This window comes from Salvelinus alpinus, chromosome 1, assembly GCF_045679555.1.
Source record: "Salvelinus alpinus chromosome 1, SLU_Salpinus.1, whole genome shotgun sequence".
NCBI classification, from domain to species: domain Eukaryota; kingdom Metazoa; phylum Chordata; class Actinopteri; order Salmoniformes; family Salmonidae; genus Salvelinus; species Salvelinus alpinus.
Genome location: NC_092086.1, coordinates 16,107,029 through 16,121,119, shown reverse-complemented (window position 1 = coordinate 16,121,119; position 14,091 = coordinate 16,107,029). Strand labels below are relative to the sequence as shown.

The following is a 14,091-nucleotide window of genomic DNA, read 5'->3' as shown; positions in this document are numbered from 1 at the left end:
CCCCCCCTCTCCCCTCCCTCTCTCCCTCCCCCTTTCCCTCCCTCTCTCCCTCCCCTCTCTCTCTCCATCCCCTCTTCCTCCCCTCTCCCCTCTCTCTCCCTCCCCTCTCCCTCCCCTCTCTCCCTCCCCCCTCTCCCTCCCCTCTCTTTCTCTCTCTCTCCCAGGTTGGCTAAGTCTACCCTAACCCTGATCCCTCTACTAGGGATCCACTTGGTGGTGTTTGTCTTCGTGACGGATGAGTCCACCGAGGCCACCATCACCCTGCGTCTCACCAAACTCTTCATCGACCTCTTCTTCACCTCCTTCCAGGTCAGACACACACACACACAGACGCACGCACGCACGCACACACACACACACACACACTTAAAGGGTACCTAAATATAGAGACCTCATAACACATTCATTACCCATACATACTGCATTCACAAGCAGTACGTGACCTGCTCTCATGGACGGAGTTTGATGTGTTGACCGTAAGATAAATCTAGAAACATTTGTCCAGTAACTATTCAAACTGAGTTATAAAAGAGGGCAGATCCACAAGCTGGTTCATAACCACATGGACAGAATAACTTTGACTCAAACAACAATCTAATATCAACAGCTGCTGCCTTCTGTGTGGGTGTGAATTACCCTCAGTAGCCTAAATGTCTTCTGTGTGGATGTGAATTACCCTCAGTAGCCTAAATGTCTTCTGTGTGGATGTGAATTACCCTCAGTAGCCTAAATGTCTTCTGTGTGGATGTGAATTACCCTCAGTAGCCTAAATGTCTTCTGTGTGGATGTGAATTACCCTCAGTAGCCTGAATGTCTTCTGTGTGTTTGTGAATTACCCTCAGTAGCCTGAATGCCTTCTGTGTGGATGTGAATTACCCTCAGTAGCCTGAATGTCTTCTGTGTGGATGTGAATTACCCTCAGTAGCCTGAATGTCTTCTGTGTGTTTGTGAATTACCCTCAGTAGCCTGAATGTTTTCTGTGTGGATGTGAATTACCCTCAGTAGCCTGAATGTTTTCTGTGTGGGTGTGAATTACCCTCAGTAGCCTGAATGTCTTCTGTGTGGGTGTGAATTACCCTCAGTAGCCTGAATGTCTTCTGTGTGGATGTGAATTACCCTCAGTAGCCTGAATGTCTTCTGTGTGGATGTGAATTACCCTCAGTAGCTTGAATGTGATTCAGTCTGAGTGATTCAGTCCTTCTACTCTGAGTGATTCGGTACTTCTACTCTGAGTGATTCGGTCCTTCTACCCTGAGTGATTCAGTCCTTCTACTCTGAGTGATTCGGTCCTTCTACTCTGAGTGATTCGGTCCTTCTACTCTGAGTGATTCAGTCCTTCTACCCTGCGTGATTCGGTCATTCTACCCTGAGTGATTCGGTCCTTCTACTCTGAGTGATTCGGTCCTTCTACTCTGAGTGATTCAGTCCTTCTACCCTGCGTGATTCGGTCATTCTACCCTGAGTGATTTGGTCCTTCTACTCTGAGTGATTCGGTTCTTCTACTCTGAGTGATTCGGTTCTTCTACTCTGAGTGATTCAGTCCTACTCTGAGTGATTCGGTTCTTCGACTCTGAGTGATTCGGTTCTTCTACTCTGAGTGATTCGGTTCTTCTACTCTGAGTGATTCGGTCCTTCTACTCTGAGTGATTCGGTTCTTCTACTCTGAGTGATTCGGTCCTTCTACTCTGAGTGATTCGGTTCTTCTACTCTGAGTGATTCAGTCCTACTCTGAGTGATTCGGTTCTTCTACTCTGAGTGATTCGGTTCTTCTACTCTGAGTGATTCGGTCCTTCTACTCTGAGTGATTCGGTTCTTCTACTCTGAGTGATTCAGTCCTACTCTGAGTGATTCGGTTCTTCTACTCTGAGTGATTCGGTTCTTCTACTCTGAGTGATTCGGTCCTTCTACTCTGAGTGATTCTGTCTTCTACTCTGAGTGATTCGGTCCTTCTACTCTGAGTGATTCGGTTCTTCTACTCTGAGTGATTCGGTTCTTCTACTCTGAGTGATTCAGTCCTACTCTGAGTGATTCGGTTCTTCGACTCTGAGTGATTCGGTTCTTCTACTCTGAGTGATTCGGTTCTTCTACTCTGAGTGATTCGGTCCTTCTACTCTGAGTGATTCGGTTCTTCTACTCTGAGTGATTCGGTCCTTCTACTCTGAGTGATTCGGTTCTTCTACTCTGAGTGATTCAGTCCTACTCTGAGTGATTCGGTTCTTCTACTCTGAGTGATTCGGTTCTTCTACTCTGAGTGATTCGGTCCTTCTACTCTGAGTGATTCGGTTCTTCTACTCTGAGTGATTCAGTCCTACTCTGAGTGATTCGGTTCTTCTACTCTGAGTGATTCGGTTCTTCTACTCTGAGTGATTCGGTCCTTCTACTCTGAGTGATTCTGTCTTCTACTCTGAGTGATTCGGTCCTTCTACTCTGAGTGATTCGGTCCTTCTACTCTGAGACAAGACCCCTTTACCACCCAGACAGCTCTATGCTACAGACAAGACCCCTTTACCACCCAGACAGCTCTATGCTACAGACAAGACCCAAACTGCCTTTCATCATGTACAGTCGTGGCCAAAAGTTTTGAGAATGACACAAATATTAATTTTCACAAAGTCTGCTGCCTCAGTATGTATGATGGCAATTTTTATATACTCCAGAATGTTATGAAGAGTGATCAGATGAATCAGATGATCAGATGAGCTTGATCAGATGAATCCCTCTTTGCCATGAAAATGAGCTGAATCCCCCAAAAACATTTCCACTGCATTTCAGCCCTGCCACAAAAGGACCAGCTGACATCATGTCAGTGATTCTCTCGTTAACACAGGTGTGAGTGTTGACGAGGACAAGGCTGGAGATCCCTCTGTCATGCTGATTGAGTTCGAATAACAGACCGGAAGCTTCAAAAGGAGGGTGGTGTTTGGAATCATTGTTCTTCCTCTGTCAATCATGGTTACCCGCAAGGAAACACGTGCCGTCATCATTGCTTTGCACAAAAAGGGCTTCACAGGCAAGGATATTGCTGCCAGTAAGATTGCACCTAAATCAACCATTTATCGGATCATCAAGAACTTCAAGGAGAGCGGTTCAATTGTTGTGAAGAAGGCTTCAGGGCGCCCAAGAAAGTTCAGCAAGCGCCAGGATTGTCTCCTAAAGTTGATTCAGCTGCGGGATTGGGGCACCACCAGTACAGAGCTTGCTCAGTAATGGCAGCAGGCAGGTGTGAGTGCATCTGCACGCACAGTGAGGCGAAGACTTTTGGTGTCAAGAAGGGCAGCAAAGAAGCAGTGTCACGCCCTGGCCATAGAGAGGGTTTTAGTCTCTATTTTGGTTAGGCCAGGGTGTGATTAGGGTGGGCATTCTATGTGTTATATGTCTTTGATTTTGGCCGAGTGTGGTTCCCAATCAGAGGCAACTGTCTATCGTTGTTTCTGATTGGGAATCATGCTTAGGTAGCCTCATCCCACCTGTGTTTTGTGGGTAGTTGTTTTCTGTTTAGTGTCTGCACCTTACAGAACTGTTTTGTTTCTCACTTTGTTATTTTGCTTGAGTGTTTTTGGTGAATAAATTATCATGAACACGTACCACGCTGCGCTTTGGTCCTCTTCTTCAGACGAGCGTGACAAGCAGGTTCTCTCCAGGAAAAACATCAGACTGATATTCTGCAAAAGGTACAGGGATTGGACTGCTGAGGACTGGGGTAAAGTCATTTTCTCTGATGAATCCCCTTTCCGATTGTTTGGGGTATCCGGAAAAAAGCTTGTCCGGAGAAGACAAGGTGAGCGCTACCATCAGTCCTGTGTCATGCCAGCAGTAAAGCATCCTGAGACCATTCATGTGTGGGGTTGCTTCTCAGCCAAGGGAGTGGGCTCACTCACAATTTTGCCTAAGAACACAGCCATGAATAAAGAATGGTACCAACACATCCTCCGAGAGCAACTTCTCCCAACCATCCAGGAACAGTTCGGTGACGTACAATGCCTTTTCCAACATGATGGAGCACCTTGCCATAAGGCAAAAGTGATAACTAAGTGGCTCGGGGAACAAAACATCAATATTTTGGATCCATAGCCAGGAAACTCCCCAGACCTTAATCCCATTGAGAACTTGTGGTCAATCCTCAAGAGGCGGGTGGACAAACAAAACCCCACAAATTCTGACAAACTCCAAGCATTGATTATGCAAGAATGGGCTGCCATCAGTCAGGATGTGGCCCAGAAGTTAATTGACAGCATGCCAGGGCGGATTGCAGAGGTCTTGAAAAAGAAGGTTCAACACTGCAAATATTGACTCTTTGCATCAACTTCATGTAATTGTCAATAAAAGCCTTTGACACGTATGAAATGCTTGTAATTATACTTCAGTATTCCATAGTAACATCTGACAAAAAATATCTAAAGACACTGAAGCAGCAAACTTTGTGGATATTAATATTTGTGCCATTCTCAAACCTTTTGGCCACGACTGTACAGCCCGAGACACAGAACACAGCTTTCCCTCCTCTGTTACATTGTGAAGGTAAATGTATTTGTGTAACGTGTAACGTGTACATACAGAGAGTATATCCTGTCTGAAAGTAAGAAGGATTCTGTATTCTCTGGAGCCGTACTCAAGTCTCAGTCAGAGTTCACACAGTAGTAGCCAGTCCAGTATTGAGTTGTGACAGTGACACTAACACCCCTCTACATCTGAGAGAAACAGAGAGAGAGAGAGGCTCAGTGAGAGAGACTGAGGGAGAGATAGAGAGACACACAAACATTGAGAAACACAGAGAGAAAATGAACAGTGACTCTAACAGTCCTGTACATCTGAGAAAAACACAGAGAAAGATAGAGAGAGAGAGACCGTAGGGATGGTGCCAAGTTTCCTCCAGACGTGACGCTTGGCATTCAGGCCAAAGAGTTTCATCTTGGTTTCATCAGACCAGAGAGTCTTTTAGGTGCCTTTGGGCAAACTTGAAGCGGGCTGTCATGTGCCTTTCACTGAGGAGTGACTTCAGTCTGGCCACTCTAACATAAAGGCCTGAATGGTGGTGCTGCAAAGATTGTTTTCCTTCTAGAAGGTTCTCCCATCTCCACAGAGGAACTCTGAAGCTCTGTCAAAGTGACCATCGGGTTCTTGGTCACCTCCCTGACCAAGGCCCTTCTTCCCAGATTGCTCAGTTTGGCCGGGCGGCCAGCTCTAGGAAGAGTATTGGTGGTTCCAAACTTCTTCCGTTTAAGAGTGATGGAGGCCACTGTGTTTCTGGGGACATGCAATGCTGCAGACATTTTCTTGGTACCCTTCTTTAGATCTGTGCCTCGACACAATCCTGTCTTGGAGCTCCATGGACAATTCCTTTGACCTCATGGCTTGGTTTTTGCTCTGACATGCACTGTCAACTGTGGGACCTTATATAGACAGGTGTGTGCCTTTCCAAATCATGTCCAATCAATTGAATTTACCACAGGTGGACTCCAATCAAGTTGTAGAAACGTCTCAAGGATGATCAATGGAAACAGGATGCACCTGAGCTCAATGTCTAGTCTCATAGCGAAAGAGTCTGAATACTTATGTAAATGTCATATTTCAGTTTCTTATTTTTCTTATTTGTAAACATTTCTAAAAACCTGTTTTTGCTTTGTCATTATGGGGTATTGTGTGTAGATTGATGAGGATTTTTAAAATTAATTTAATCAACTTTAGAATAAGGCTGTAACGTAACAAAATGTGGAAAAAGTCAAGGGGTCTGAATACTTTCCGAATACACTGAATGTGTCATATATGATAATGGGTGTGTGTGTTGACTCAGAACTTGGTGTTTCTACAGGGTCTGCTGGTAGCTATCTTATACTGCTTTGTCAACAAAGAGGTAAGACTTCTTCTCCTCCTATTCTTCTCTTTCTCCCTCTTTCATACTTCTTTCATGGAGGATGTATCCTCTCTGTTTCTCTTCTCTTGTCCTCGCTCTTATCCCCTAAACTTGGTCTCACATTTACCTGAACAACTCTCAATTTAACGTGAACATCACACATACAATCTCTGTCTCTCTCTCTCTGTCTCTCTCTGTCTCTCTCTGTCTCTCTCTGTCTCTCTCTCTCTCTCTCTCTCTCTCTCTCTCTCTCTCTCTCTCTCTCCTCTCTCTTCTCTCTCTTCTCTCTCTTCTCTCTCTCTCTCTCTCTCTCTCTCTCTCTCTCTCTCTTTCTCTCTCTCTCTCTCTCTCTCTCTCTCTCTCTCTCTCTCTCTCTCTCTGTCGCTCGCTCTCTCGCTCGCTCTCTCTCTCTGTGTCTCTCTGTGTCTCTCTCGCTCTCTCGCTCTCTCGCTCTCTCGCTCTCTGTGTCTCTCTCTCTCTCTCTGTATCTCTCTCTCGCCCGCTCTCTCTCTCTCCCTCTTTCCTCTCTCTCTCGCCCTCTCTCTTTCTCTCTCTCTCTCTCGCCCTCTCTCTTTCTCTCTCTCTCTCGCCCGCTCTCTCTCTCTCTCTCTCTCTCTCTCTCTCTCTCTCTTCTTCTTTATCTCTCTCTCTCTCTTTTCACCCTGTCTGTCTGTCTGTATTTCACTCTCTCTCTCCCTTCATCTCCCCCCTTTTTCTCTCTCCTTCACCCCCTCTCCCCCCCCAAGGTCCAGTCAGAGATCCTGAAGAAGTGGAAGCGTTGGAAGCTGGGTCGTAACATCGAGGAGGAGTACCGCCACACCTATAGCCAGACGCCCCACCTCAACACTAAGAGCAGCAGCCTGCTGGGTCACAACCCCTCGCACCCCTCCTCCCTGCTCCTCCACCCCCACCTCCCCGACATCACCACCTCCTCCCCAGCTCCCCTTGGCCGGGGCCCGGGCTGCTCCCCAGAGGAGAAGCACCTCCTGGTGGTGAGCTGTCAGAATGGCATGGGGCGGAGCAGGAAGAACACGGGGTCGTCCATGCAGTTCCCCTCCCTACCACGTGAGGGAACCATCAGCTGTAGTCACACACTGATAGAGGATAATATGGAGGAAATCTGCTTGACGGACAGGGTGTCAGAGTGTTACGAGGCTCCTAGAGGAAATGCAGAGAGCCAACTCTGAGACTGGAGAGGACGGGGAAGATTAATGACGTAACACCCTGGTAACTACAGCAGAGACTGGAGAGGACGGGGAAGATTAATGACGTAACACCCTGATAACTACAGCAGAGACTGGAGAGGACGGGGAAGATTAATGATGTAACACCCTGGTAACTACAGCAGAGACTGGAGAGGACGGGGAAGATTAATGACGTAACACCCTGGTAACTACAGCAGAGACTGGAGAGGACAGGGAAGATTAATGACGTAACACCCTGGTAACTACAGCAGAGACTGGAGAGGATGGGGAAGATTAATGATGTAACACCCTGGTAACTACAGCAGAGACTGGAGAGGACAGGGAAGATTAATGACGTAACACCCTGGTAACACTCTGGAGCTGGGCAGTGTGTTTCAGGAGAGGTGTGTTTCTCATTGGCCGTCACCCTGGACCAATGTTGATGAGCGAGATGGCCTTGACAGACCCAGGACCAGTGTATGTCTCAATGTTCGTATCGTCACCCTGAAACAGTGTTAGTGGGAGAGAGAGACACCTACTCGACCCTCTCCAATCCACAGCCAAATGAGAGAAACGTAGGACAAGCTAGACCTCCCATGTTGGACCCCTCTGACCCAGACCAGACCTCCCATGTTGGACCCCTCTGACCCAGACCAGACCTCCCATGTTGGACCCCTCTGACCCAGACCAGACCTCCCATGTTGGACCCCTCTGACCCAGACCAGACCTCCCATGTTGGACCCCTCTGACCCAGACCAGACCTCCCATGTTGAACCCCTCTGACCCAGACCAGACCTCCCATGTTGGAACCCTCTGACCCAGACCAGACCTCCCATGTTGGACCCCTCTGACCCAGACCAGACCTCCCATGTTGGACCCCTCTGACCCAGACCAGACCTCCCATGTTGGACCCCTCTGACGTCCTATGACAGTGGATGTCCTGCGAGCCACATGGAATGATATGTGTTTTCTCTTGAACAGACAGTCAGACAAACAGCATGGACTCACTGCTGCAGGACTCACTGCTGCTGCAGGACTCACTGCTGCTGCAGGACTCACTGCTGCTGCAGGACTCACTGCTGCAGCAGGACTCACTGCTGCAGGACTCACTGCTGCTGCAGGACTCACTGCTGCTGCAGGACTCACTGCTGCAGGACTCACTGCTGCTGCAGGACTCACTGCTGCAGGACTCACTGCTGCTGCAGGACTCACTGCTGCTGCAGGACTCACTGCTGCAGGACTCACTGCTGCTGCAGGACTCACTGCTGCTGCAGGACTCACTGCTGCTGCAGGACTCACTGCTGCTGCAGGACTCACTGCTGCAGGACTCACTGCTGCTGCAGGACTCACTGCTGCTGCAGGACTCACTGCTGCTGCAGGACTCACTGCTGCTGCAGGACTCACTGCTGCAGGACTCACTACTGCAGGACTCACTGCTGCAGGACTCACTGCTGCAGGACTCACTGCTGCAGGACTCACTGCTGCTGCAGGACTCACTGCTGCTGCAGGACTCACTGCTGCTGCAGGACTCACTGCTGCAGGACTCACTGCTGCTGCAGGACTCACTGCTGCTGCAGGACTCACTGCTGCTGCAGGACTCACTACTGCAGGACTCACTGCTGCAGGACTCACTGCTGCAGGACTCACTGCTGCAGGACTCACTACTGCAGGACTCACTGCTGCAGGACTCACTGCTGCAGGACTCACTGCTGCAGGACTCACTGCTGCAGGACTCACTGCTGCAGGACTCACTGCTGCAGGACTCACTGCTGCATGGGCACAAAGCCAAAAAGGAGAAGAATAAAAACATCTTCCAAAGCTAAATGTGTAAAATAATACCCAGAAACCTCAAGTTGCTAAATACAGGGTCTTAGCTTTAGCCTCTGGTATATATTGTTGTTATTATTGTTATTGTTGTTGTTAAATTGTGATGTGTTTTCTGGTACTGGAGACAGTACAGGAAGAATGAACTGGACATTCAAAAAAAAAACAGGCCACATATTCACACCCTTCATAGTTCTTTGTAAAGCTTTTGATGAGATACCCCCTTGACCTTGCTGTCTATTCTGGTTGGATGACGAGAGAGCGAGAGAGCGAGAGAGAGAGCGAGAGGGGGGGGAAGAGAGAGAGGGGGGTGAGAGAGAGAGAGAGAGAGAGAGGGGGGAGGGAAGAGAGAGAGGGGGGGGAAGAGAGAGAGGGGGGTGAGAGAGAGAGAGGTGAGAGAGAGAGAGAGGGGGGGGAAGAGAGAGAGGGGGGTGAGAGAGAGAGAGAGAGAGAGAGAGAGAGAGAGAGAGAGAGAGAGAGAGAGAGAGAGAGAGAGAGAGAGAGAGAGAGAGACAGAGACAGAGACAGAGAGAGAGACAGAGAGAGAGAGAGAGGGGGGGGAGAGAGAGAGGGGGGTGAGAGAGAGAGGGGGGTGAGAGAGAGAGAGAGGGGGGGGGAGAGAGAGAGGGGGGTGAGAGAGAGAGAGAGAGAGAGAGAGAGAGGTAGAGAGAGAGGTAGAGAGAGAGGTAGAGAGAGAGGTAGAGAGAGAGGTAGAGAGAGAGGTAGAGAGAGAGAGAGAGAGAGAGAGAGAGAGGTAGAGAGAGAGGTAGAGAGAGAGGTAGAGAGAGAGAGAGAGAGAGAGAGAGAGAGAGAGAGAGAGAGAGAGAGAGAGAGAGAGGGGGGTGAGAGAGAGAGAGAGAGAGAGGGGGGAAGAGAGAGAGGGGGGGGAAGAGAGAGAGGAGGGGGAAGAGAGAGAGGGGGGTGAGAGAGAGAGAGAGAGGTGAGAGAGAGAGAGAGGGGGGGAAGAGAGAGAGGGGGGTGAGAGAGAGAGAGAGAGGTGAGAGAGAGAGAGGTGAGAGAGAGAGAGAGAGAGAGGTAGAGAGAGAGGTAGAGAGAGAGAGAGAGAGAGAGAGAGAGAGAGAGAGAGGTGAGAGAGAGAGAGAGAGAGAGGTAGAGAGAGAGGTAGAGAGAGAGAGAGAGAGAGAGAGAGAGAGAGAGAGAGAGAGAGATATCGAGATATCAGTTCAACCTGAGTTTGTATAGGACCAGAGAGATAAGTAGCTTCCCCAAAGGCTCCCTATATAGTGCTATTTTGGACTCGGACAGAGGCAGCGTTCCTGTAGAGTTGACCCCAGTGTAAGGTCACCACCGCTGGGTTCTACCCCCATAGTGGCCCCCTTACCTGACCTGAGGACCAGGTAAGGACCCATGAAAACCATGTATTTAAAGTATGGCAGCCATGTTAGCGACCCAATACATTGGGGATATTCAAAACAATGCTACGTCACTGAATGTCTATAATTAGAACAATATTGAACATTGTAAAAGTTGTCCCAACTCTCTGGATGTATGGCTCTGGGACCCCTGACAACTTGGCAGCTGCTTCTTTTACCAGGAAGGTACAAGAGACTTTCTATGAATCCAGGGGCTGAGACAGATAACGGGGCTGAGACAGCTAACGGGGCTGACACAGCTAACGGGGCTGACACAGATAACGGGGCTGACACAGATAACGGGGCTGACACAGATAACGGGGCTGACACAGATCATGGGGCTGAGACAGATCACGGGGCTGACACAGATAACGAGGCTGAGACAGATAACGGATCCAGCTAGGGATAATAATGTTGATGGTGATGATGTTGATGACGGTGATGATGACAGTGATGATGAAGATAATGATGAAGATGGTGGTGATGATGGTGATGATGATGATAATGATGGTGGTGATGATCATGATGATGAAGAAGATAATGATGAAGATGGTGATGATGATGTTGATGATGGTGGTGATGATGAAGATAATGATGATGATGATGATGATGATGATGATGGTGATGATGGTGGTGATGATCATGATGATGATGAAGATAATGATGGTGATGATGATGATGGTGATGATGATGATGGTGATGATGATGATGATGATGATGATGGTGATGATGGTGGTGATGATCATGATGATGATGAAGATAATGATGGTGATGATGATGATGATGATGGTGATGATGGTGATGGCGAAGATAATGATGATGAGTATGATACTGTTGATTATCATCAAATTCTATACATTAATGTAAAGCCACCAATTTCAGAATATTCTTTTTTTTTCTTCCCAAACACAACAAAAGGTTACAACCTGTAAAATCTGACTTCATATTCGACTTGTGAGTTGTTAGTGTTGTAAAAGTGTGTTATTTTTCTGAGATGTTTTCTAGAAGATGGGATCAGGAAGTAGAAGAAAGGACAGTGGTTTTCTTCATTCAGTCTGACTACCCAAGTCTGGTAGAAATACGATATATTGTACATGTTAATAATGCTGGACTGGGACCAGGAATAGGCCTGGGTATATCTAATGTTTTCCCCCATTATTAGACACATCATTATTATTGTGTAGAAACCCCTGATTTAGACAGGCCCACTGGGCTGAAGAAGGGCCGGCCCACTGGGCTGAAGAGGGGCCGGCCCACTGGGCTGAAGAGGGGCCGGCCCACTGGGCTGAAGAGGGGTCGGCCCACTGGGCTGAAGAGGGGCCGGCCCACTGGGCTGAAGAGGGGCCGGCCCATCTGGCATTTACACGAATCCAGCCGCTCCTCTCTGTTCAACTCTTCAAGAAAATGTGTTTTTGTCGTCGTGTTTAAAATAGCCTTTTTGCCGTGCATGCAAATGAATGTTAATATAATCATCTGTAATGGGCCAATGGTAAACAGCACCGTCGAGCTTCCCAGAGCTGTATGTCACATGAGGTCACTGCATTCAGTTACAGTGTGTTTTCCCTCACCGCCTCCCCCTACTGACTGAATGACCCTACTCTATATAAGACCTATATCAAGTCCACACAGGGAGTACAGAGTAGACCTGGGTTCAAATATTATTTGATATATTTCATTTGCTTTAGGTTGTGCTTCATTGAGCTTGCCTGGCACGGTGGGACCAATGAAATGGTCTGAAAATGACAAACCCTGCCCATCTTGCACTCCAGACAGACTCAATGACGTGGTCAACGTGTTGGAAAGAAAACAAATACTATTTGAACGGTTTCAGGTCACCGTGGTATTACCTATTCAAACTACGGAGCCATTATATAATGAAGCAGTAAGGCCCGAGGAGGTGTGGTATACGACCATTATACTACGGCTAATGGGGCTGTTCTTAGTCACAACGCAACGCAGAGGCTGCTGAGGGGAGGCTCATAATAACATCTGGAACGGAGCAAATGGAATGGCTTTTAACCATGTGTTTGATGTGTTTGATACCATCCCACCTATTCCGCTCCAGCCATTACCACATGCCCATCCTCCCAAATGAAGGTGCCATCAACCTCCTGTGCTGGATACAGCCCTTAGCCGTGGTATATTGGCCATATACCACAAACCCCTGAGGTACCTTATTGCTATTATAAACTGGTTACTAAAGTAATTAGAGCAGTAAAAATAAATGTTGCGTCATACCCGTGGTATACGGTCTGATATACCACGGCTGAGAGCCAATCAGCAGTCAGGGCTCGAACCACCCAGTTTATAATATCAGTTCTAGATCCAGTAGTTCTAGTACACTTCTATTCGTGAACAAACGCTGACTGATACATAACGGAAGTAAGGTGTCCATATTAGGAACACCCCAGTCTCAAGTCCTGCTGAGGCTGTCCTAATATGGACACCATATAAAAGAACAAAATCGAGTCTCAATTTGCTGAGGTGTGACGGTATATTAACCAATCAGACAAAAACATACATCACACCATAATCAAATCCTGTGACTGTGATGACAGGAGCACAAGAGTTCCCAAGATGGTTCTCATTTTACACAGCTGTTCTGGAACAGGACGTCTTTGGATCGGATGGATTCTCTTTTTACCAAGCAATTGACAGGAATAACTCAACTCAACATGACTTCGTAAGGCTATTTGCACAAAATGTTAATTTATAATTGCTAAATATGTAAATCATTTTATGTTAATGACATTCAAATGATTTGTTTGTTTGTCTTATGTGTGTGCGTGTGATTTTTGAATGTGTGAGTGCAGTGTGCGTGTGCGTGTGCGTGTGCGTGTGTGTGTGTGTGCGTGTGTGTGTGTGTGCCTGTACTGGCAGATATGCCCCGGGTCCAGAGAGTTGGATGGAGCCCACAGAGTTACAGGAGGAGATATAGGAGGAATCATCCCCTGCTCTAGAACTTCCTCAGCTGATGTTGTGTTGCAACAGAGCAATTCCATTGGCTGTTGTGTTGCAACAGAGCAATTCCATTGGCTGTTGTGTTGCAACAGAGCAATTCCATTGGCTGTTGTGTTACAGCAGAGCAATTCCATTGGCTGTTGTGCTGCAACAGAGCAATTCCATTGGCTGTTGTGTTGCAGCAGAGCTGTCCCATTGGCTGTTGTGTTGCAACAGAACAGTTCCATTGGCTGTTGTGTTGCAGCAGAACAGTTCCATTGGCTGTTGTGTTGCAACAGAGCAATTCCATTGGTTGTTGTGTTGCAGCAGAGCAATTCCATTGGTTGTTGTGTTGCAGCAGAGCAATTCCATTGGTTGTTGTGTTGCAGCAGAGCAATTCCATTGGCTGTTGTGTTGCAGCAGAGCAATTCCATTGGCTGTTGTGTTGCAGCAGAGCTGTCCCATTGGCTGCTGTGTGTGTTGCAGCAGAGCAATTCCATTGGCCTCAGTTTTGCAGCAGAGCAGCTCTGTTGGCTGTTCTGTTGTAACAAAGTGTCCCATTGGTCGCAGTTTTGCAGCAGAGCTGTACCATCGGCTGCTGTGTGTTTGACGGAGCTGTTCCAGTGACTGCAGGAACTGTGGCTTCACGAGATACACCCCAAGTCAGAATTCTCATTGAGTTAGTCTCATTGGTTACTGTGTTTTAATAGAGCATTCCCATTGGTTGTTGTTGTTGTACATCCCATAAACCAGAGTCTTCTAGGATCCAGTAAAATTGGCTTCACAAAGTACATCGAGGTCAGCGGCTACATTACACTCAGTCTATTTCATCCCCCTTTGCATGTAGATCACATACGCAGCCAGCACACATGGTCACACATTCACCTTCTGTGCAAATTAAATGAAATAGAAAATAAAT

At 47.7% G+C, this 14,091-nt stretch overlaps 1 protein-coding gene across 3 annotated transcripts in view; it reads left to right on the top strand.

Moving 5' to 3' along the window:
- Positions 1 to 7,038, top strand: part of gcgra (glucagon receptor a) — a 199,976-nt gene extending 192,938 nt beyond the window's left edge. For all 3 annotated transcript variants that reach the window (XM_071392639.1, XM_071392656.1, XM_071392648.1), the window contains 3 exons: positions 165 to 309; positions 5,810 to 5,851; positions 6,598 to 7,038. In XM_071392639.1, coding sequence (XP_071248740.1) covers positions 165 to 309; positions 5,810 to 5,851; positions 6,598 to 7,038 — 628 coding nt within the window. The remainder of the gene's footprint in view (positions 1 to 164; positions 310 to 5,809; positions 5,852 to 6,597) is intronic.
- The last annotated feature ends 7,053 nt before the right edge of the window (positions 7,039 to 14,091 follow it).